This window comes from Vanellus vanellus, assembly GCF_965231255.1.
Source record: "Vanellus vanellus genome assembly, chromosome: 9".
Classification (NCBI taxonomy): domain Eukaryota; kingdom Metazoa; phylum Chordata; class Aves; order Charadriiformes; family Charadriidae; genus Vanellus; species Vanellus vanellus.
In genome coordinates this window covers 14,922,690-14,947,607 of record NC_138914.1, presented here as the reverse complement: position 1 = coordinate 14,947,607, position 24,918 = coordinate 14,922,690, and the positions used below count along the sequence as shown (strand labels likewise).

Sequence of the window (24,918 nt, the reverse complement as noted above, 5' to 3'; positions counted from 1 at the left end):
GCCGTGCCCTGCATCCTCCTCACAAAGCCTGAGGCCGGGAGCCTCGGACGGGCTGTTTCTCCCCGCGGTCCCACTTCCCAGCCGGGACTCTACGGCGCAGATGGGCCACCCCACCTCCCCGTGGCTTCTGTGGAAGGGGTACGCAGCCAGGCCGGGCTGCGGAGCGGGTACGGGTAGGCCCTAAGGGGTCGAGCGCTGCCCGGGCCTGCGGCGCCTCCGCCCTCCCCTGCTCCCCTAGCAACAGCGGCCCTCGTGGTTGCCCAATCAGCGCGCGGCGGTGAGGGCCGAACCAATAGGGAGGCGGGCGGGAGGGCGGGGCGTACTGGGGTGGGGGAGGGCCGGCCCCGCGCCGCGCCGCCATTTTGACGTCTGAGGAACAAAAGAGGCGAAGCCACCGCCGGTGCTGGCTCGACATCAGGTAACGGGCGCGTCCCGCAGCTCTCCCGGGACCCCCACTTGGCGTCGTGGGCTCTCGGCGAACCACCCCCACCCCTGTTACCCCCTCCCCTCCACGCGCTCCGGGCTCTGAGTGGGTGGCTGGGGTCCCTGCCTCTGCAGGCCCCGGCCCCTCCCGCCGCGGAAGGTCGGTGCCTGGCCCGATGGAGGCGGGGGGTAGGCGGCTTCCCGCTGGGGATGTTCGGCGGCGGCCTCGGGCGTGTCGCGGCAGCAGGGGTAGGGGCATTGCAGGGGCTCATCGGGAAGGGAGGGGGAGCGCTGGCCTGGCGTCGCCCCTGGGGGATGCGGGTTTGGTCCGGGATGGCGGGGGGGGGGGGGGGTGGGGTGGGGGTGGGGCGGGACGGGGACACGGCGACAACATTCACGGAACATCGCCTCTGGCATCGCGCTTCCTGCCGAGCCGTGCCCTCCCCTGCGGGGCGGCGGAGGGGGGGAGGCGTTCGGTAGCGCCGGCCCTGGCTGAGCGCCGGAGGGGGGGGTGGGGGTGCCGCAGGTAATGCGGTTTTCTGTGGCCGGGTGACCCCGGAGCTGGTTGTCGCCCCTTGCCGTTAGTCAGCAGTTCTCATCAGTCTGAATCATGAGACGTTGGTTTTCCGTTTTACCTGGGTGATGGATGTGCCGCAGGTTTGGCGGCTGTTTCATGCATTCTGTAATGTTACAGAATGAAAGAAGGGCGCTTCGGGATGCGTTGCGTAATTGGACGTGCGGCTCACGAGTACCCCTTTTTTGCGTAAAACGGATGAACTCGGTGATGGCTTGTTACGAGCAGATTCGAGCATCGCACGTTTATAATACCTTGTTACCGTGACTTGGTGACCTCAGGCTCTTAAACAAAAACGCTTAGGGTTGAGGCTTTGGAAGTCGGCATTCAGCTTAAGAAAATAAATGTTATCATTGTTGATAGAATAACAGCCTGTTGGTAGTTACACCCTGATATGTCCTTGGCCTTAATTCCACTGTAAAAAGTATGTGTGTTTAACACTGATATCTTTTCTGATATATGCTGGAATTTAATTGCCCTCTATTTCTAGCCTGTCGTCTTTTTTTTTTTTTTTTTTTTAACACAGTGCCTTATGTATCCCATATGTTCAGGTGTTCTAGAAATGCATCCAGTGCCCATGTGCTTTTTTTAGACTCATGAACATCTAAGGGGGCAGTTCCACGTCAAATACTGTAATTAGAATTTTGCTTTAATATTTAGTTCTGTAACACTAAAACTAATGTGAGTTTGTTTTAACTTTTTGGTCAGATGGTGTGTTACTGCTCATTACTCAACATGTTACAGTGAAGTAAGAGTAGAACAAGTCAAATTTGACACTTAAGAATAGCAAGGTTGGGGTTAATTTGGTTTATAAACATCTAAGAATTGGCATCTTTGCACAAAACTTTGCTTATATAAGATAGAAGCTATTTGTAAGATGTGAAAATGTCTTTAAGTTGAAATTAATTTGCATATTTGCAGGACTTACAATAATATTAAGGGATGGAAACTGGGTTTATATACACATGCATCCACACACAAGTATGTGTATTTTAAAAATTGACTGATTATTTTGTTTAGATTTGGTCTGTTTAGCATCTTCCAGCTTGTTGTTGTATTTTTTCCCAATTAAAGTGTATTAATGAATGAGGAAGAACCCAATGATTTAACTGCCACAATTCAAGGAAATTTCTTCAAAAAAGAATAATTTTAATTGCTCGGAAGTGTCTCCTTGTTAAGGCTCATAGAAAGGGTTTCAGGGAAGGATTACAGCTATTCATATGTGCTTGTTTGTAAACATTTTGGACCTTAAACTTGGCCAGGTAGCTTTTCATAAATGTATGTTAATTCATTTAATTAAAAAGCCATATTCCTACCTTTTCTGTCTTTGTTGTTTATACCTTTTTGAAGTAATAATCTGTTATCTTGTCTGTGGTATTTTGGTCATACAAGTAACATAAGCTTTATGTTGCTGTTTCTTCTTGAGGAAAAGTAGATGAGAGCCATCATAACCATGTGGTATGGTAACTTGGGAAGGAGCTGGAAAACTGGACAGTGGTCAGTCACATGAATGCTGGGCTTTGTGCTCTCAAAAATTCTTTCCCTACCAGTTGCTTGCAAGGAAGACTTCAGATTTGTCAGGCATGCAGTTTTGAAAAAGCAGGATGAGAAAAGTTGTTAAAGAAAGAAACTCCTTGCTGCCTGTCAGTGGATGGGCTTCCAGCCAGATCGCTGGTATGGTGGTACTTTAATTGTTCTCTGATCAGCTGGGGAGTGTGAGAGAATCTTTTGGGGATGTGTTTTCCTTTAAAGGGTAGGGGAAGGGTGTAAATGTTAATGCACTAAGGGTGTTTCAGTCTGTCAGCTATAATGCTAGGGATGCAAATGTCTGCCCTTTTGGTTTAGGAATAGATGAAGGTGGGGAAGTGTATGCTGTCAGGTAGATGGTGGAAGACCCGCTTCACTAGCGACATAAATTCCACAAGGATATTGTATCTAAAGGGATAAATTAAATAGAAGTCACTCCTAGAAGTCTTTAATTCTTTACTGTCTGAATACTTTCAGTGAATTGAATTAGATAAGGTCTGGGAAAATTCTGGAGTAACTGGTATTAAATGTAAATTAACTTTTGACAATTCTCAACTGACAGTGTTTGGAAATTGGGATACAGCTAAGGTGTTTCTCTGGGATGTCAGGAGTGGTGCTCCCACAGCTGAGTCAGTGCCTGCCTGAGGTCGGGAGCAGTTCCAGATTCAGCATAGGCAAAACAAGTGTCTCCTCAGTAATGCTTTTGATGCTGTCCTGCCCAGGGAGCTGCACTTGAGTGGGAAAGGCTAGGGGCAAAGGTAGGACTTTGAAGGGAAGTGTGAGTTGATGTGGTTTTTTAATGCTAAGCCAAGGTGTAGCTTCTTCCTTTTTTGATGTAGTTCATTGGTTTCCTTAATATTTCTGCACCAATGTTTAAACATAAACTTGTTTAATGGGTAGGAATGTATTCCAGAAGTTCGGATACTGCATCAAAAGATTGAAAGGGCAGAAATTGAGTTATGACTAAAAATTTTGACTTGAATGTGCTCTACTACTCTAGCTGTACCCAGAAGTGTGGGGGTAAGAGCTAAGTACAGTGGAGTTTGAAGCTTTATTAGGCTGACATTTTACATTCATAATAATTCTTGTGTATCTAGTTAGCATGGGCCAGAACCATTATCTGAATGCTATCAGGTTTTTACACTGGTGTTGGAAAAAGCTTGCTGCCTCTTATTCGGTTCATCCACTTATCAGTTGTTGAATTTGCTGATGCTTAGCTCGTCCCTGTTGGCAAGAAGCTGTGGTTGGTCTCCAGGCAACGCAGGTCCGGCTGAGCATCTCTGTGCCTTGCTTGAAGAGATGAAAATTTTCCATTGCAGGGAGAGGATTTTTCCTCTCGCTAATTCTTTTATCTGGCTTTCTGTCTTGCCCAAGGTTATTGTATCTTTGAAACAATGTAGGGATAGTTTTCAAATATTAAGAGCCTACATTTTAGAGTTTTAAGGTATAACTGCAGATGTGCATTTATATAGCTTTTGTTAGAAATAGCTTTGTAGAATGTTATTTTTGGGCCTTTCATAATAACTATTTTATTTCAAAATAATTCTTCCCTCCTTTTGCAAAAAAAGCTGTATGACACAATACAGCGCTACAGACTGGGGGCGGAGTGGCTCAAAAGCTGCCTGGCAGAAAAGGACCTGGGGGTGTTGGTGGACAGCCGGCTAAGTATGAGCCAGCAGTGTGCCCAGGCAGCCAAGAAGGCCAACACCATCCTGGCCTGCATCAGGAATAGTGTGGTGAGCCGGACTAGGGAAGTAATCATCCCCCTGTACTCAGCACTGGTGAGGCCTCACCTCGAGTACTGTGTTCAGTTTTGGGCCCCTCCCTACAAGAAGGACATTGAGGTGTTGGAGCGTGTCCAGAGAAGGGCTACAAAGCTGGTGAAGGGTCTGGAGGACAAACCTTATGAGGAGCGGCTGAGGGAACTGGGGTTGTTTAGCCTGGAGAAGAGGAGGCTGAGGGGAGACCTTATCACCCTCTACAACTACCTGAAAGGAGGTTTTAGAGAGATGGGAGCTGACCTCTTCTCCCTGGCGACAAGTGATAGGACAAGAGGAAATGGGTTCAAGTTATGTCAGGGCAGGTTTAGATTGGATATTAGGAAGCATTTTTTCACTGAAAGGGTTATTAAACATTGGAATAGGCTGCCCAGAGAGGTGGTGGATTCGCCATCCCTGGAGGTGTTTAAGAAAAGGGTAGATGAGGTGCTTAGGGACATGGTTTACAAGTGGTGGTGTTTTTATCAGGGTAGGTTAACAGTTGGACTTGATGATCTTAAAGGTCCCTTCCAACCTCACTAATTCTATGATTCTATGATAATATCATATGCTGTAAGTAGCTAGAAATCTCTCCTCCTGCAAAGTCTGAAATACTGGAAGACATAATGGAAGCAAAATTGTTCAAATGAAGGTCTAACATTGGTTGTGTTTAATTGGGTGTTTAGGGGCTTGAAATTGTCACTGAAATCTTTTGCAACTTCTTGACTTGTGGAGTGCTAAGTCTCTGAAGTCCTGACTGTGTCTCAGAAAGATGAGCTGTGTTAGCATAAGGTAATGAGAGTCTTCATAATAAGTACAGAAAGTACTTTTTCACTCTACTGGTTATCAGATATTTAACTCGCAGTCTTTGACCCTATGTCTGGATTGCTGGTGCATTTGGAGTATTGTCTATTGGGTATAGTTGGAACCAGTTAGTGCCCAGTTTAGCATTGCAAGAAAGGCTTGGTTGTAAAATGGTTTTGACGGCTGAGAGTCTTGCTTTATGAAGACAGACTGTGCATGTGCCAGGATGGATGGTTGGGCAAGAGACAGCACAGGTGGTGGCTGGTTTAGAGCTGTGTATGTGCTCCTCAGCCAATTCATAGCCCAAACAGAACACGTAAGTACTGAATTTGCAGAGACCTTTCAGCTGTACTGCCTCTCTTGGTCCCTGTCTTCTGTCCTACTGTGTTGACACTGTCCTGCTGTGTTGACATCCAAAAAGTTGGAAGTAACTGAAAAAAAAAAAAAAATTGGATGACTTGCTGAAACTGGTTAGTGATGCCCCAGGTTGTTGAGATTTATAGTGAACAAGCTCAAGGATGGAAGATAAAATTATTTAGGCTATTTTTACTCAGAAAATCACACTTGAAAGAAGCAAAGGTTTGGGGGGTTTATGCCAGAATCTGTGTTAGAATGAGCACAGCAAAAATGTTGATTTTATTTTGTTGAAGCACAGGGCTTTGAGCATACCCAAATAGCTGTACAGTGCTGTGTTGCAGAAATTTTCTACAGAACCTGCCACTTTATCAGGAATTGTGGGTGCTGCCTAATTTCATGATAATTGAAGATGACCTCTTTCTTTAACATTTGCTCTTCTCCTTTTTCATCTCTTTTTTTCAGAAGAACAGTAATTTATCTGCCTTGTGTTTTGGATGTGTGGGGATAATGTGATAATGATTGGGTTTTTTATTATTTTTTATAGTGACGTCAATTATGTGTCTAGTTCCTTGTTACACAGATGAAAAGTGAAACTGCTGACATAATAGGTATCATCTTGATGTCTCTGAGGTGTTAGCTCTTTCAGAAGATTGATTCAATTTAACTTGAGATCTGAGGTTAAATTGATGGGTGGATGTGTTCATACTGATATAACTGGCATTGTAACTGGGAATCTGTTCAAGCTAACTTAGGAAAAATTTGGATCTGGCTTAACAGAACCAGTCAGTTTTCTGAAGTCTGTGACTGTTCAAGTTGCAAGTGTAGTTCTAGATGAAGAGGGAACAAAAGGGTCTGGAGAATCGTTCCAGAATTCATGGAAATAAGTAGTCTCTCAAGGATAAGGGGTAAATGAAGTAAATGCTGATTGGGCTGCAGCAACTTGCATGGTGAGAGGAGGACTGCCTTCCAGTTGTTCTGTTGAAATAATATCTTTCATGTATTTAAACAAATGCCGAATGGTGATTTCTTGTTTTAAAGTGCAAATAGTGATTTAACATCACTATGCACAGTTTGTTTCCAAAAATTGAAATGGTCTTTCATAAGCTGAAATTACTTTTTCTTGACAGTATACTGTTTTTTAGAAATACAGATTTGGAACATGAGCACAGTGTGGATGGTGGTGTGGATATATTGCAGGTTTTTGAAGAGAAAATAGGTTTTTGGCAATGATCCTGTTTGAGTCTTCCCTTTTTGGTTAGTAATGGTTTCTCTTTAAAGACAGTTGTGCAAACCACGCTTGCTTGTGCTGTAGAGTCACTGACTGCTATAAAAATTGCCTGTAAAGTAAGAGATGTGTTTAAGGGAATATGACTTAGTATAGTTGTGTTCCATTACCTGGGCTAATAAAACTAGCTGGCTCTTTTGCATCATTAAATGTATTTCAGCCTGCGGGGGGATGAGAGCAATACAGCCAAGCTTCTGTGAAAGCTTCCTTTTATAGACTACTGAAATTGATAAGATTTTTTTCAAGTGGTTTTTTATACTGCTGTTTGAATATGTAAACTGTATGAGATTAAAATGGATTAATTCCGACAGTGATTATTATGGTGAGCCTTTAATTGGCCCCAGATGGTGGACTATTTGATCACTGCGAGATGAAACATGAAATATGTAAATAAGTTGTTGGGTTGGGGTTTTTTTAAGGCATTTTTGAAGTACTATGCAGGTGTGCTTGTACAAAAGGTCCTTCTCCCTTTTTCCAGGGAGAAACTGTGCTTGAAATGAGTCATGTTTACCAGGGCAAACATTCACGATTTTCCCCTTGGTTTTGTTGTGCCACATCAGACTCTGTCTTGTAAGACTCCTCTCCTGTCCTTCCTTACTAAGAAGCACAGGGAAATTTTTCTTTTGTATTTTGGGGTTTTGAACTTCTGTAATTGCTCAGTCATCCTAGGAGGATCTACATGTTCAAGGTCTTTAGGACCCAGTTATTTTCATAACTTTTTTGGGGAAAGAGCATGTAGAGGTCACTGAATTATATAGACTCTTCCCCTTTAAGTCTGGGTTCTGTCATTTGATTTTTGAGATGTGTTTTCAGTAGTTTGAAATGTTTTGAAACATAAGTATGATTTTAAAAGATATAGTAAATGTGTCTCAGGAACTTGAGCTGTTCTGGAGCAAAAACTCCATCTATCCTCCTGATCATCAGAAATAAAGTCTCAGAATCTACACTTGAAGGTTTTTAGTTAGAAATGTGAATGGGCATTTCAGGTCTGATGACTATCTCCTTCTGGGCTAATTTTTGAGCCATTTTTTGCAAGAAGGGACTGAACTTAGTCACTTGAAGTATGTTGATGTTATAGCTGACCATACACATAAACGGGGTGTGTGAAATATGTAACCACGTGTTTTGGCTACCATTCTTCATGTAATAGTTTATTTATAGATGATCTTTGTTTTGTGCTCCTCTGGAAATTTTTGCTCAAGGAGTGAGACTGGATTGTAGGATTTTGGCATCTAAACTTAAATTTAACAGTCTTGTCCTGTGGGCCACTGGTGCTTACGGTTTAAAAGGTGTTAGGGATCAGGATTTCTGAAGGGAATACAGACAGAGAAAATCTTTGTGTAGTTAAGTGAATGTGACCTTTGAATGGGACTTTACAGTTGTCCACTTGAGCGACTTCTCATATATGGCAAATTGGTCACAACTCAAGGGCCAGTCATGAAGATACCACGTTCTTTTATTGGGTGACTAGAAGTACAGTTCCAGACTGCTAAATTCATGGTAATGAGAAAGGCATAGCCTTGGATTTATTTTAATCTTAATGCTGGAATTTCTGGCGGTTTTGGTATCTTGAATAACACTTTCATGTGTGTAATCCACACAATTTAGCTCTTGCTGTCATATTTTCAGAAGATTAAAGGCTGAATGCTATTTTGGTTTTTCCACGACAAAGAGCAGTATTGTTTTTTTATAGCAACTGGTGTTTTTAGCCGCTGGTGCCAGAATACTGTTTTAAGATGGATCAGTTTCTAAATAGGAAGTTTAAGTAGCTTAGTTTTAGTGGTTCAGGTTTCTTAGTTTCCATGGCATTTTTGCTTGGAAAAGAGGCTAGTTCTTAAATTACACAATCACTGGAAAAAACTGCATGGGTCAGAATTGCGTGCTCTTTTCTGGCTGAATATGCTTAGTAACCTGTAACTTGGTTTTATTTTAGTTCTAGAGAGATAAAATAGCTTTACTTGAGAGGTAAAACTGGCATTTCTCCAGAGCTTTGTGTGTGTGGTTCTTAAGATTACAGATTAGAAATGGTGTAGAGAAAGCTGTTACTTTTGGGGGTCTTGAAATATTAGTTGTACTGAGCACATAACCTCCTCGCTGAGATTTAAGAAATTGCAGCTGAGGGGCTGCTGTGCATGCTTCTGTTAAGAAAAGGCTAGAAGCTCTTGGAGACCGCCTTGGTTACTGCCTTGCTTTCCCAGACAGGATCGGAGAACTGGGTTTCTCCTTGTAATGTCGAGCTGACTTAAGGAAGATAAGGGTAATGTTTGTGCACGAAGAACAGTAATAGAATATTATGCAACTTCAGATTTTTTTTGTTTATAGTTCGCTACCTTAATACACTATTTGCAGTGTTCCATAATTCTTAGTTTTATCTGTTGAAGTTGTATTCAAGTCTCCTCGGTATTTCCTACAAGAGCTGGCTCTGCAGCTGTGATGTTAAATTTACAGATGTAAAATATGTGTCTTAACCTGCATGGCAGTGTTTATTTCTTATAGTAAGGACTACTGTGTTTGGGTTATATTTAAAGGAAGACAAAACCAGAACTCCATGTTTAGAGAGTAAAAGGAGATAGCACAAACATGTTGCTAATTTAAAAAAAAAATGTTTTGTGCTGAAAAAGTGCATCTTACTGAACGCTAAGTGTCTCAGTGCATAGCCTTTCGTTTCTATATTACAGATAAATTTTTTAGTGGATAGAAAAGGCCTAATGCTCTTTTTATGAAAAAAGGATCTCTAAGGGTGCTGGCTTACGTTCTTGAAGTTCATAGCAGAACAGGATCATGAAGGTAGCAATTGAGAGTCCTTTGCCACTGTAGCCAGCGTTAAACTGTCCTCCCTCTCAGTGTGTGTGGGGGAAGTTTTAGAGTAGAACCTTTAGGTGTGACATACCTGACATCCTCAAAAGGACCTAGGACATTTCAGGATGTTTTTCTGCAGTTTTAAACTGCCTAGGGATTTTTTTAATTGTTTATTTTTTGGAAGATATGTTAAACTGTTATAAAACATTCTAACACTTTTGTAAATGTTTAAAAAAACCCTACATGCTATTTCATCTGTGTTTCACTTTTTGTGTACCAGTGATAGATGAACTCTGGCACAGAGTTTTCTTAGAATCTAAGGCCAGTGGATGTTAATTCAATTTTATTATGAAATTCCTCAAATAATACAGCAGGAAAAACATACACAACTTAATACGGAGATTTCCTGAAATTGGTATGGAGGAGGGCAAGGACTGCTGCTTTAATTTATTGAATTGATGAATCGATGCTTTCCACCAGATAATAAGCATGCATTCTTTCTTGTTGGGAATCTTTTGTTCATGGTCTAATGTTAAAAATAGGATTAGCTTTCTACCTTGATGGGCCAAGACTGCTATCCAGTTAGCTCTGTCACATTCCCAAAGGCTTTTGCAAACATGTTTTGTAGAAACTTTGTGCGTGAGTTCATGCATAATTCTGAGTGCCTCGATTCAGTCTGGTTTGTGTGAGTAAGTAAATTAATTCAAGGATTTTTTTTCTTTTTATCTGGAGAAGTTCTTTCATTTCCCCAAACTACAGCAATGTGGTGCTGCAGTTACCAGCCACTTAATAAGGATAGAATAAAAAATCCCCAAACATATATCAGCACTTTTAACAAGCAGGTGGTTTCTTTTACTGGTCTAGCACAAGCACCCTACTTTCAACAAGAAGAATTTACTCTTGTTTGGCTTTTTGTATCTGTAGGTGGTTATGATAGACTTATCAGGACAGTGCCTGACTCTCATCACCCTCATGATTTACCAGTGAAGGCTATAGCAAAAGTATTTCTGCTTGGAAGGGGAATGCACATGTAGTCTCAATATGTAGGTGTGGAGGAGTTGGTATCTTACTCTTTGATTTGCAAGTGTCCTTGCTGAGTATTTTTACAAAACCTCATGCATACTCATCTCTGAGTACAAGTCATGTGGAGATAACTTAATGATCATTACATTGATAGATTTGCTGCAGAAGAGATTAAATAACCTTGACTTGTGTAGGAACTTATAGCGCAACATCCTTTTTTTTTTTTTTATCACAACTACTTGGTTTAAAGTTACACTTAATGAAAAAGGGGATTATTTTTTTTCACTCTGGTCTTTCTATTAAAGTAAGCTCAATGGAGAAGTTTTCTGAAATACTCTATAGGTCTGGGTATTTCCAGGCACTAGCCAAGTTTGTTAGCCAATGTTGCAAAGGCCTACAGCATGTTGCTGCCTTATGTCATATTTTGTTCTTGCATTTATGGAAAACAGGAAATGAGACAACTAAAACCAATATGCTCACCTGTGTGATGTCTCCTCTCCCCTCCGTCACGCACACTTGATGCTATGACACTTCCCCTCTTCCCCACATGATGTTGAAAGCGATTAAGTCTGCTGTATTAAATTTGCATTAATTGCTGTTTAAGGGATGTTGATTGTTTACAATGAAAAAAAAAAATCTGAGAATTGGCAATGTTAGTGCACTCTTTTACTGAAGAGAAATTTTTTCCTTAAAATTAGTTACCAGAATAAGTGCTTGCTTCCCGTAATTGTGCAGAATTTAAGGCTGCTCTAAAGGCTTTTTCCAAAAATGTAGGATTCATATGAGCCCGTTATTACGTGAGCACTGCATTTCTACCTTAATGAGATAAAAAGTTAGAAACTATAGCTTTTGTTGCTTGAACTTAGTTATGTTGTTACTATTGAAGATACAAAAGGCTTCAAAAGCATTCTAGTGTGGGATTTGTGTTTTATTTAGAGGTATAATGCATCCTTAAAGTTAGGAATCTGTTAAAACAGTTGTGATAAATGAATGCAGAGGTCTTTTTATCCATTAAGAATTAAAAACATCTGTTGTACAGGGTTAGCTCTCTAATCTACGTGCAGTTCATCTTCAAAAGGTAATTTTCTATTTCTGATACTGTTTCAAGGCAGCTGGCTGGACACTAGGGGATTTGAGTAACTCCATTCTAGTCTTGAGAACTTCTGGAGCAGAACACACCAGAGTAACTTCAGTTCGTGAGCCAAGCAGCAACTAAAGTGAATGTTAGAAGCAATTCCTTACCAATGTTAAACAGGCCAAATTTGCTAATAGAAGTGTTGTGTAGAGGAATGGCATTGGTTTTCATCAAAATGAGTCACAAATTGTGCAAGAACTTTAAGCCTGAGCATGTGTAACATATCTAGTGTTTTTAATATTCTGATGTTGCATCCTCTGCTTTGTATTTTGTTTTCTTTGATTCAAGGAATGTACCTTGCTACTTGTAAAGTAACAGAATACCAGTAACAAACAGGTAGTTTGGTCATATAAGGACTTGTAAAAGTCCTGTAACTATTGCAGTTTGATAGGTGTATTATTAGGTTCTTAAAGTGTGTCTATTCTGCTTCAGTTGTGAAGGGTTGTTTTCTCTGAGCGTTGTAATGACTTACCAACTCAGACCTGAGGTACCTTTTCAATTTTGTGCACAAAACAGGTAGCAGGCTCTCACAAACATACCATACACTTTCCACATTGATATTTGCATCTTCTTATGTCCTTTCTCAGCTGGTACTCGTTTCTTCCTGAGTATTCTTCAGTTTGAAGCAGATTTCTTGTTGGCTTCTTTAATGGGTCACTGATTTTTTTCTTTTTTTTTTTTTTTTCTCTCCTGTTGGCTGGCTCTACCATTCCTCTGTTTCCTTGGAACCTTGGGAAGGGGCTTAGCTTTGTCTGGTTCGGCGGGGTTATAGCGTCCTGCAGCATCTCTGCTCTGCAGGTAACTACGCTGTCAGCTTCCCCTTTGCACTACCCAGTGAAGTGAGAAAGGACGGGCAGGAAGCTTTGCTGCCTTGCTATTTCTGTCACTGTAAAGCTGATTTATGGCTATTTGGAGCCGCAGATATTTACCACCCAGGGTAGAAGTCTACACTTGAGAGACCACAGTTTTAACAGATTGGTTAGGAGGGCAGTTGCTGCATCAGTAATTCTGCTATTACAAAGTTTTGGGAAGAGGTGTTATTTTTGAGGTTGTTATGAAGGAAGGAGCTGCTTCTTAATTGGGAGCTGTACTCTCCAGAGGATGTGTTCGTTAATGCAATTACGTATGGGACTAAGTCAAGAGTCTGTAATGACATGAAATGCCTTCCGAAGAATGCTGTCACCTGAGATTAATATTAAAGTCTGAAAACATGAGTTCATTGCGGTATTCATTCAATGGTCATTGTCATATGTGAATGAGAATAAGATGTCTGTACATGTCACTTTTGTTTTACAGATTTGGGTTTTAAACATCACTTGCTGCTTATTGTAAGAATGACATTGCTCAAGCTATAGATACTGTGTCCAGATGAGTTTTTTCTTTCAGATTTTTCTCTTAAAATACTTGAGATGTGAAGGAATAGTACACCTGCTTTTTTTTTTTTTTTTTTTTTTTTTGCGCGCTGGTGTGTCCTTTGAGCAAAAGATCTTAACCAAAGGCACTTAGAAGCACATAGGAGGAAAAGGGCAGGGTACACTGACCCTCTGTTTGGTATCTGGGAAAATTGCCTAAACCCAGCTGTTCTGTGCTCTTTCTTGCTCAAAGAGCATTGAAAGCAAACTGGGTTTAAAGTCAGAGGAAAGGCAGTGAAGAACTGTATTGTGCTTATGCTGGTTGACATCAATGCCACTTGAAGCTGTTGGTCTTAGGTTAAAGTTTTTATTTCTGAGGAAGTGGAAACAATTTAACATACTTGTGCATTTGTTTATAGAAGTATTTATAAATTAAATGGTGCAAAGCATTTCTGATGGACATTATGACTGTGCTCCAGGTCCTTTTGTTGTCCTGACTAAATATTGCATAACCAATACTTTTATAAGCTATAAAAAACTTGCTTTGTCATCTCTCGAATAGGAAGTTACACTGTGGTGTGCTGCCAGATCTTACTTTTGCAGGAAACTGTAAAGCAGCATGAGTTGTCCTGTCCAGCTCCGTGCTTGGCAATTCCATTGCTGAGTGAATATGGTGCACCATGTGCAAGTATTGTCTGGACCACTTGGGTATATGTGAAAGCAAACAAGTTGAGCTGCTGCTAATGAGCTCCCTGAAGATGTGTTGGGTAAACAAGGCGTTGTGTATGGTCCGTGTTGGAGGTGCGTTTTCTAGAGAGTCCTTTCTATAGCGTAAACATCTAGGCTTAACTCCTGATGCAACTCTGCTCCAATGCAGTAGGACTAGGACTAACGAGGTGTTTGAGGTGAAGAGATGTTGCAAGGTACTTTAAGTTTGAATCGCTGCAGCTGCCAATTGGTGTCTCTACATCAGGGGTAATTAGGAAGGTGGCCACAGAATGGCAATGATATCTTGGAAAGAGTGGCTCTTGTAATGCTCATGCACTGTGATACTACAAAGTGGCTGTGCCAGTGGAAAGCTCTCTCACCACGAGATCATGTACATACATAACAGCCTCCCAGTGGAAGCTGGCACTCTTCTGGTTTTCCCTGGGAAATTCCAGAAGACTGGAGGCATTGTTGGCTTTAGGAAATCCTGATTAAAACTCTTGAGACATGTAGAATTACTGGTGCATTATACAAACACAAACGGATGCATAACATTTCTCTAATAGAAGATGGAATCAGCTCTCAGTCAGAGCTTACTTGGGAACTGAGGTGGCTTGCCCAGTGTGTGTTTGGTGAAAGCTTGTTGTGTGTTACACATCTGCTGGAGTCTTACCTGAGGAGCAGTATGGCCCTGCGTGGAGTAGGTGGTGCTGTGGGGAGGCACCAGTCGCGTCTGTGGCTCCAGTGCCACCTTCCGACTGCGGTGGCTGCAGATGGGTCAGAGTGCGCTGTGGCTGAGGTGAGGGGCCTTCCACGCGTGCTGCGCACCACAGTGTTGCTCAGCTTGGTGGTAGTTAAAGAGGTTTTTGGAAATGGCTTGTGTCCAGGGTGGGACTGAGGGGTCTCCTGTGTGTCTCCAAGTTGTTGATGTTGAGGTAGATGAGAAACTTCTCTGGGGATGCAGTGGCTGCATTATAAAAAAATACTAGGAAAGTAAAAATGGTACAAATAGAGCAAAATCAGTAAACTTTCCATCTCCAATCTTAAAATGTAAACAGAGTATCAGAAGAGAGTACTGTTTCTGGGAAATACTATTCCAAATTGTACATGATCTTGCAGAGGTGGCTTGAACTTTGTTTTCTATATTAAATAGCTCGTTGTGTAAAGAGAGAGAGAAAAAAAAAAAAAAGGCGAGCTGGTAACTTTATGTCAAATAAGGCTCTTGAAAGAAGGCGGGGGGGGGGGGGAGGGCTAACTGGTATGTAGTGAGTAAAACTATTGACCTGTTATCCTTAAGCGGAGGTAAACATTCCAGGAGCTGGCGTTCAGTGGATCGATCTGTTGTTTCTTTAGGCAGTTTAGTTGTTTAATTCAGTTAATGCCCTTCTGTACAGGGCATGCTGTAGGCGTCTATAGTTCTGTTAGCGCCCCTGCTTTAAGCCCGCAGGTCTCTGCTTTTCCAGTTAATGTAAAGCTGTTAAATATCTAAGGAGGACAAATAAAAATAGACCTGTGACCTAGAACACTTTGTAGTCTCTTTGAATTAAATGCATTATTATTCGTGTAATGATCTTCAGACAACATAAGTATGAGGGGTTTTTTTAGCTGCAAAAAGTTAATCATTAAAGCTCGGGTCTAAAATTAGAGCAGCTCAACTTAAAAATTTACTGGAAGGTACAGACCAAGACAGTCATGTCTTGTTTTTTTTTTTAGCTTTGCTCCTTTAATTGCGTATTGAAGTGCAAGTTGCATGAAACTGGAAGCTGGCCAGGGCTGAGCAGTGTGTAGTCACAGGGATGGCTGCAGAGCCAGTGGGTGCCCATGGCACAAACCACTCTCTGCCTTCGGCAGTATTTACACAAAAATAAGTTCTCGGAAAATGGCTTATTAGCATGACACTTTTCATCTGAAAAGTTAGCACCTATGAAATATTTAAAATATCTGATGTGTTGTGAATAAGCCGGTGAAATAAGCGTCCAGGCAGGTTTCTGTGACTGCTGTCCTTGTCTGTGCGGGAGGAATTGTAAATTTGTTTAATTTATGAATTTCTGCAGCTGGCCTGGGATGTGCGCGGGGGAGGGAGGGAGCCTTGGGAACGCTGATGCGTCTGGCTCTGGGAACGGACGCTGGAGGGCGTTAGGCGTAACTTGAAGTAGGACTCGCCAGGATTTACCGTCAATAGGTTTGTTTTTTTTTTTTTTAATTAAAAAAAAAAAAAATAGCGCCAGGGGTTTATCCGCCGCTCGCCCTCTGACCAGCTCCGCCGATGCGCATGCGCGGCCGGGCTGGGCGGAGCGAGCGCCCCGCGGGGCTGTCCGCCCCGTCCCGCGGAGACTCCCATTGGCTGCGGCGCGATGAGGGGCGTGTCCGTGGCGTCGCTGCCTGGCCGCGCCCCGGGCTGGCCCGCAGTCGGCCGCCTCCGTAAAGCGAGAGGCTCCCGCTCGGCTCGGCTCCGCTCGGCCCCGCTCCCCTCCGGTCGGCTCAGCTCGGAGCAGCCTGCGCGGCCGGCTTTGCGAGCGGCACCTCTCAGCCTTGCTTACCCAGGCCTCAGCGTACGGGGAGACTGACGGCCCGGCGCTCTCTTGTGTTTGTTTTAACAGACTTTTGAATCGGAATAAACACCTTCAGGTCTCGGAGGCTTCTGGCTCTGAACTGCCTTCACTACTGTCGCCTTCTTCTGTCTAATGTGCTACAAGGATGAGCCCAGCATTTGGAGCTATGGAAGTGGAGCACTATTCCAAGGGAGTCCTGCTCGAGCCTTTTGTCCACCAGGTTGGAGGACACTCCTGTGTCCTCCGGTTTAATGACAAGACCATCTGTAAACCCCTTATTCAGAGGGAACACCAGTTCTATGAGACTCTCCCAACAGAAATGCGTAAATTCACTCCGCAGTATGAGGGTAAGTTACCAAACCTTAGGATGGTGTTGGGCTTTTTATTTCTGTAAATACAAGCGTGCTGTGCTCTGTTATCTCTGAAATCTCTTCTGTGTGGAAGAGATTTTAGGGTTTTCTTTTCATGTATTTTGATGTTGTCTGAGGCAGGCTGTGGAGATGCAGGGTGGAAATGCTTGCCAAGTTGGTGTTTGGGCTGACTAACAGCATTAGAGTAGAGCAGCTCTGCTGGTGATAGCCCATATATCTCCTTTAGGCGCAGGTAAGTAGCTAACAGCTTGTGAATCTTTTCAGTAATTCTCTGCTGCTTTTTTTGTGGATTTCTAAGTTTGGGTTTGGTTTTTTTTTTGCACTTGTTTAATGTTTGTTTACAGGGATTTGGTAAGATTGGTTGACAGTGTTTTTTGTAAGCTTAGTTGTGGTCTCTTGTTTTTGGATTTCTCCTCTGACTTTCATTTTGATCACAATAAATACGTGTCAGTAAGGTGTCATGTTGAATATTTGCAGTGTTGTTTCTGCCATTAAGGAAATGAAAATTCATGGCATTTAGGTAGACAAGGATCAAGTAGCTGTGATGAGGCTGAGTCAGATGTTATGTATAAGTGGAAATTCCAGTTCTCCTAAGCATTGCGCTAGTTAACAGAAACACTCTTCTTTCTCTTCATTATTCCATCAACTACTGCCTGGTGATTAATAAAATGTCTGAAGCACTTTTTAAAATGGAGTTGCTTTTTAAAGCACATTGATTTTAACATCAGTAGGGGTTATGAAGTTTTGCATACTGTTTGTGAAACTGATGGAAGACTTCAGAGGAGATGTTTCAAAGTTATACTCCCTGCACACTTACAGAGACTTTTTGACATGTCTAACTTCAAGTTCTATTGGACTGGAAGAAAATGTGATCTTTGAATGATACCTCTCAAAATGTAATAGAACAATTGTACTAGTGTATATGGCTTTTGGGGGAGTGTTGGGAGGGATTTAGGGGTAAGGGGCCTCACTTGGTCCGTCTCTGTTATTTTTTCCAGGATAAAGCCAAAGGCCATTTGCTAGCGGGCTCCCCCCTTTTTTCCTGTTGTCCTTTCCTTTGTGGCAGCAGGACTGTCAGTCAGAGCTTCTGCGCTCCCTGCCCCAGCTACTGTAGGTCTCGGAGCCGCCTGCCCAGCTCAGAAGTGCCAATCTTTCGCCGAGACCTCTCCCCTCTGGCCTAGTGATGAGCTGCAAGAACTGTGCAGACTGATTGATATGAGAATAAAGAGAGAGGACTGAAAAACAAAATTAAAAAACAATTCAGAGAATTGTTATGGCTTCATTAACCACTGAAACTTCCTAATGTGGCACTGAGCGCATCTCTGTCAGAGCACTCCACTAAGACTCTTAAAATGCAATGCAGTGCTCTAGAGACTCTTGAGGGGAGGATGAGAAAAAAAAATGCTTTCAGGGTTCACCATGTTTCTGTACCACAAACAGATCTGTTTTGTATTGCATTTTTGTTACTTATTTCACAAGATTGCTGCATAACCAGTATCAATAAAATATATTCCAAAAAGGAGAAGAAAATGTGTAATTAAACGTGGTGATTCTAAGTGGAAGCTCTTGGGCTAGTTTCTATTGTAATGTGACATTTTCATTGTTTTGCTCTACTTGCAAATCTTTCCTTTCCCCTGGGGATCTATTAACCGAGTGTTGTTTGGATAAGTGCTTTTTGCTTTGCTGTCATGCAAAACTTAAAGCTTTTGGTGTGGTGGTTTTTTTTTTTGTGCAGGTCACTTTTCAGTGCAAGATGTTAACAAATGTTTTACATTTTGCCTAGGGTCAGACCAGTCAGGTTTTTTTAAATTAATAAAAACTTTTATTAATTGAAATTGTCTCCTGTTATTATTTGATTCTTACTTGACTGCATCAGAGAGAGAAAAGAACATTTTGTATCATTGTTTTGTCAATATGATAAATTGTCTTTTGTGAGGTGTTATTTTTGTCTAGGTCTTTTGATATTTGTTAGGTTGGCAGATGAGGTTTGGCCTGTGGCAAGATAGAAACTAAGGACCAGGGTAAGAGAAAAAAACCAAAAGTTGCTATACTCTTAGTGTAAAATCATGTGTTCTAAAAGGCTTGCTTGTCACTTCAGCAATTCATAACTGTCAACATCCTTTCTCTCTTCAGGTGTGGTGTCAGTGAGCTTTGAAGAGGATGAAGATGGAAACTTATGTCTAATAGCATATCCATTAAATGGGGACCACGATAACTTAGAAAACTTAGATAATTCTGACTGTGAACCCAAAAGTAAGCTGTTGCGATGGACTAACAAAAAGTCAATGTTGTTAGAAAATGAGAAGATATCTAAGGAATGGGTCCGACAGCACAGGAAAGAGGAAAAAATGAAGAGGTAAGTTTGATAGGGGGAACTGGAATGCAGAGCATTGAAGCATAACTTTTTTTTGCTGTCAAATTAGGATCTGATTTCCAGAATTCCAGAGAATCCTTCAGAACTATTAGCTTTCATTTTCTTTTCCTCGTTTCTTTTGTGTTCCCTGATCCTCTTCAGTGCAGAAAGGTCCAGTAGTGAAAGTAAACGTCCTCAGCCCAGCAGTGCGTTGAGTTTTTTAATTGTTTTTTGCTGTGGTCAATTGAGAAACATTTTCCAATGTTACTTTTGAAGTTTCAGGGCGGGGGGGGAGAAAAAAAAGAAAAAAACCTGACCCAAAACACCTGCAAAAGCATGATAGTTGTATAAAACAAAACAAAAAATAATTCAGTGTTACTATATATGGCATACTTTTGTAGGAATCCTGCTTTATCCCTGTTAGTGACATTTTTCCCCTTGTTCATTTATACTAATTGTTCCCACTGTAAACTGTAAGCTGTGATGTATTGTGCTAAAAACAGTGACCTGAGCAAAGGATAAATCTTAAAGCATATTGCTACTTCTTGCATTACTTCTGTGGAAGTAATTCACATAGGTAAAGAATATGTAAATAGAATTACTACACGTTTTGTAACCTAGTTGGCTATATGCTAATTTATATTAATATGGAAGTAGCTTTATGAAAGTTGAAATATTACTGATGGACAACTTGCCCAGTTGAACAGAAAGCAAAATAAAGCTTATGCTAGCTGTTGTGAAGGTGAGCAAAATAGTTTGTGAAGTTAAGTCCACTGACAAATCCCTTTAAAGTGCTTATTTTTTTACTTGACCTCTAATTTGCTGCTGTGTTCTGTTTTCTAGTCACAAATTGGAAGAAGAATTTGAGTGGCTGAAGAAATCTGAAGTCTTGTATTATACTGTAGAGAAAAAAGGAAATGTCAGTTCACAGTTTAAACACCATAACCCTTGGAGCATGAAATGTCACCAGCAGCAGTTACAGCGGATGAAGGAAAATGCAAAACACCGTAATCAATATAGTATCCTTTCCTGAAAATACTTCATAACAACAGAATGAGTAGGGCTCTGCTCTTTATTTCTTGAATGTGCCAGATAAAAGTACAGCACAGGCTTAACTGCAATCCAGAGAGACTCTCCGAAGCTATGATTTATTTGGAGACTTTGAAGGGATTGCCAGCACTTTCCAGATCATGGGCTTTCCCAGCATGTAGTTAAGTAGCTAGGTTAGGAAATTCAGATAACTTCATTCAAATCTACAAATTGTGGATTAGTTAGTGGAAAGGTTTTACAGCATAGAGAGTTTGGGATCTTCCACAAAAACAATTTATTAATGAAAACTTTCAAAGGAGAAGAGTTCTGTCACTTTTTGTTACTGTTTGGTATTGGTGATAAACTAGTGTCATCTTTTCCTTTTCAGAAACTTCTTAAAGTTGCCTTAAATATAGAGGATATTCCAATGCCTGGAGTTGTCTGCTTTACTAGTCTCTTTTTAGTGAGCCTTTTTGACAAAGGAAGGCTGAAGCACACTGTTTTTGTTCTCTGGAACCATAAGTAAACATGTCCAACCTGTGAGTTCTGTGGGGGTAAAAAACAAAAACAAAACCAACCAAACAAAAAAAACCCAAACAAACAAAAAAAAAACCCCAGATCTTGCTGTATTCAGGCTTGGATGCAACTGATAAATCCTGCAAAAATATTATATCTATATACCTAGGTAAACAAATTCCTCATGTGTGAGGAATGGATTTACTAGAACATCTCTGATTAATTAAACTGTTCAAAATGATAGAAAGCATTTCATGGCTGGTATCCTTACCGTTTCACTGTAGATGGTTACTAAATTGTGTAGGTAGAAGTATATGGTGTCTCTGGAACAGTATTACTATAGATGTTCTGAAGTGCTTTTTAACTTCTGTGTTTCAGAGGTGGTGTGAAAATGCTTCGCTGTTTTTTGAATGGTAAATGAAGCACACAAAATCTTAATTTCCCACAAAGATAGTCTCTTTCTAGGTAGGAAATACTTCATCATAATACCAAATCACCTGCCAGATTATATTTCTATATGACCCTGCTTACTTTTTTTGTTACTTATGTAGAAATTCGTCTGTCTTCTCTAGAGACTCCAGTGAAACTGGAACTGTGTATCCATTCTGCTTTATGCCAAGTATATGCAAGTGTAATTTTTGATAGGCTATTATATACTGGGCATGTTTTGGGTGTGCTTAAAGTTTAAGACTGTGACACTATAAAATCTGTGATAATGGTTTTAAAACCTGTATTTCTCATTGTGAGAGTTGTTCCTTAACTAACCAGAATTCATTTTGCTGGAAAACCTAACATCTCGATATGAAGTACCATGTGTGTTGGACCTTAAGATGGGAACCCGACAGCATGGAGATGATGCATCAGAAGAGAAGAAGGCGAATCAGATTCGCAAGTGTCAGCAGAGTACATCAGCTGTTATTGGAGTCCGAGTTTGTGGCATGCAGGTGAGAGGAAAACTAATTAACGTGTAAAGCAACGGACTTGCACCCATTTCTATTAGTGGGGTTTTTGGCTCATGTAGTCACTGATGTGTTGCTATCCTTGAGACGCCGTGCGTCACTTCAGTAAGTGGGATGAGGCTTTTGAGTGTCACTTATCAGTTGAAGGTGGCAGCATCTGCAGGAGCAGCCTGCAGCACGTGCTGTGCATGAGTGACTGTTCTCTCAGCACAAAAGCAGTCTCCTTCACAATAGCAGCAATTCAAAACTGTAGTAAAATTACTGGTTCAATTAACATTTCAGGATAGCGTAGGAAAGGAGGGTCTGCCCGTGCATGCATTTTGAATAAAGCATGTGGCAATTTGCCAGAATATTAAGAAACAATCAGTTCTGTCTTGTTGACTTTGAGAAGCCACAGATCTTTCACTGCCTAAAGTAGACTTGTTGCAAAGTGCAGACAAGAAGTGGCTTGGTAAATGTGATAACTTGTCGTCAAATAAGGAGATAGACTTGTGTGGACTTTCACCTGAGTGTTTTGTTTACTTGTTTCTGTATTCCTAGAGTGGCAAATGGGAAGCAACTTGTTTGTATTTGAGGCTTTTCCAAAGCCTCTCTCCTCCCATCCGGTAGATTCCAGGAATGCCAGCAGTGTTTGCTAGGACTTGTTCCGCATCATGAGTGTTGGCATGTTTGGTGTTCAGCTCAGTGTTTAACTTCGGAGAAAAGCACGAGGCAGGAACGGAAGCGTGGGAGCTGCATTTCTAACCACAGTGTGCTGGGATTTGAGCTTCTCCTTTGAGCTTATTCACCTTCCAGTGTAGACCTGTGCTGGAAAACAAAGAGGAAACTTTAGAGGCACCTGCAGTCCTTACTTGTCCCAGATGTTTAGACATTATCGAGCTGTGCAGTGTATAGACTACTCTGCTGTAACAAGGAGTTTTCCTGCAGGATCACCTCTGACTTTTTTAAATACAGAGGACTGTGGGGCACACCTTAGTTTTATATAGGAGTGTTTGTTGTCACTTAGAGCTCAGCATTCTGGGAATCAACTGGTAAGCCTGTGAGCAGAGGCAGATAATGAGCTGAATGAGTGGCTGTGGCACAAGTTGTAGCTTGACTTTGGAGATTTTGGCCACAGCTTTCCTAATCTCACTGAAACTTCTCATTCTTACGTTCCTGATGGAAAAGCTCAAATCTAAACTGAAGGAATTTTCCATTTCCTCTGTTCCTCTGAGTTCCGTAGACACTGCTGGATCTGTTCTTGGTAGCAGTTTCTGTAACTGCAAGAGCAATTTTAAGAGTAGTATGTCATCTTGTAAAAGCTTTCTGTAGTGTATCACTTTTGGGGTTTTTTTTCCCCTTCAAGACTTTGAGTCAGCATTTTTAACTGCTCCTTTTCTCTTGTCTTGTGTTTGAATGTGCAGGTCTACCAGGCAGGCACTGGCCAGCTAATGTTCATGAATAAATACCACGGAAGAAAACTCTCAGTCCAAGGATTTAAAGAAGCACTTTACCAGTTCTTTCATAATGGCAAATACCTGCGCAGGGAACTCTTTGAATCTGTTATTAAAAAACTGACTGAACTCAAGTCTGTCCTAGAGAAGCAGGAGTCTTACCGCTTCTATTCGAGCTCCTTGCTGATCATTTATGATGGAAAGGAAAGGCCGGAAGTTGCTGTCGACTCAGACCCAGAGGACTTAGAGGACCTTTCAGAGGAATCGTCAGATGAGTCAGCAGGAGCATATGCCTACAAACCAACTGCTAGTACTGTTGATGTCCGTATGATAGACTTTGCCCACACAACCTGCAAGTACTATGGAGAAGATAGCGTGGTGCACGAGGGCCAAGACACGGGTTATGTTTTTGGACTTCAGAATTTAATAGATATTATTAAAGAAATAAGAGACGAAAGTGGTGAATAAACAGTGTGAATGCACACCAGTAGAAAGCACTATTGTGACTCTTTGTATTCCAAAATTATTAGCCACTTTCTGGTGGTAGGAATCTTTACAGGCTCTGCAGGGATGGCCCTGTCAGAGTCAGACTTGTTCAGAGGGCATTTACTTATATTGGTGCTGGACCTAGCACTGGCAAAACTTGGTATCCTTATTTATTTTAACTTTCTTAAACATTCCATATTTGATTACTCAGATACCTCTGTTATCCCTGTGTGTATACGTTCCAATAAAATTCTTTTTGTTCATTGTAAGTGATGCTTCTGTTGTTGCTGGTGACTGAGGAAGAGATGAAGCTCAGAGATCGTTCTGGTGGTGTAATGCAAAAGCAGTGTCTAAACAGCAAGGTCTACCTGCCTCGTGAGGCTGTGTGTGGAGTAGTACATGTCTTCTGGGCCTCCTGTCAAGAGCAAAGAGCAAGTCCACCAGAGAGCCACCAAGCTGTCCAGGAGCTGGAGCGCCTGCCCTTTGAGGAGAGACCGAGGCAGTAGGACCTGCGTGTGCTAGGGAAAAGATGGCTCAGAGGGACCAAATGGCAGAAGGTTGGGTGAGAGACCTCTAGAGGTCCCTACCAGCCAGAATGATGTGACTTTGATAAGTGAGAACTTGTCTCTTAAAACCTCCAACAGCCTTTTTCCTGCTACAGGATCTTGTAAACTAGATCTTGTGCTGTGTAACCCATTTCTAGAGAGCTACTGACATTTTTTTTAATCTCAGATCAGCCAAAACATGCGTAAGAAACTCCTACAGGATTAGCTGCAATGGCAGCGACTAGGGGAGAGCTACAGAGCCTGAAAGGTATCCTAAGCAGCTTAAAATGTTACTTGGGACAAATAGATGGGAAGGAAGTGTCAGAAGGTGAGAGGACAGTGGGTAACTGAAATAGAGTAACTCCAAACCTCTGGCATGTCATGAGAGGCATGCTTATTTATCTAACCGGTTTTAGGTAGATAAGTGATTTCTCCCTTGTGAAGCTTGTAACTCACTGTGATAGTGCGAAAGAGAACTGTGAATGGAAGTGCTGAGTTAAGTGTGGGGATGTTGTTGCATGTTACAGTTGCCCCGCATGAAGCGGCAAGTCTATGTAGAAGTGAAGAGCCTGGGGAGGCAGGTGATGCTGGGATCTTCTCTCTGGCCCATTCTTTGGCTTCCCCACGGGTGTGCCAAGGAGAGGAGAGGTGGGATGTGATGGGAAGGCTGCAGAGCTGCTGGTGGGAGGTCATCCTTTCCGGTCAGCTATAGCCCTGCGGCTTTAGTTTCATATTCCTGAGCTGTTGCTATCAAGTTCTCCTGATCAAAGTCTGATGGCTGTCCTGTGCTCTCTTGTACTTTTTGAAGAGGTTTTTTTACCTTTGCTATTACAACATTAGTTTGTGGTTGCTTTTTTGTTGTTCCATAGTGTTCAGGCACAAACTGATGTCAGTATTTAACAGGGATTTTTACATCTTGTAGTCAGCTCG

At 41.7% G+C, this 24,918-nt stretch overlaps 1 protein-coding gene across 2 annotated transcripts; it reads left to right on the top strand.

Annotated features, from left to right (window-relative positions):
- The first annotated feature begins 375 nt into the window (after positions 1-375).
- IP6K2 (inositol hexakisphosphate kinase 2) lies at positions 376-23,712 on the top strand. 2 transcript variants are annotated; one of them, XM_082487622.1, is made up of 6 exons: positions 376-418; positions 16,345-16,643; positions 18,801-19,023; positions 19,864-20,039; positions 21,334-21,509; positions 22,928-23,712. In XM_082487622.1, the coding sequence occupies exons 2-6, from the start codon at positions 16,442-16,444 to the stop codon at positions 23,423-23,425; spliced, it is 1,275 nt and encodes a 424-aa protein (XP_082343748.1). In that variant the 5' UTR covers positions 376-418; positions 16,345-16,441; the 3' UTR covers positions 23,426-23,712. The 2 variants fall into 2 exon arrangements, with proteins under 2 accessions (XP_082343748.1, XP_082343749.1); XM_082487623.1 differs by lacking the exon at positions 376-418 and adding an exon at positions 652-672.
- Positions 23,713-24,918: the final 1,206 nt, after the last annotated feature.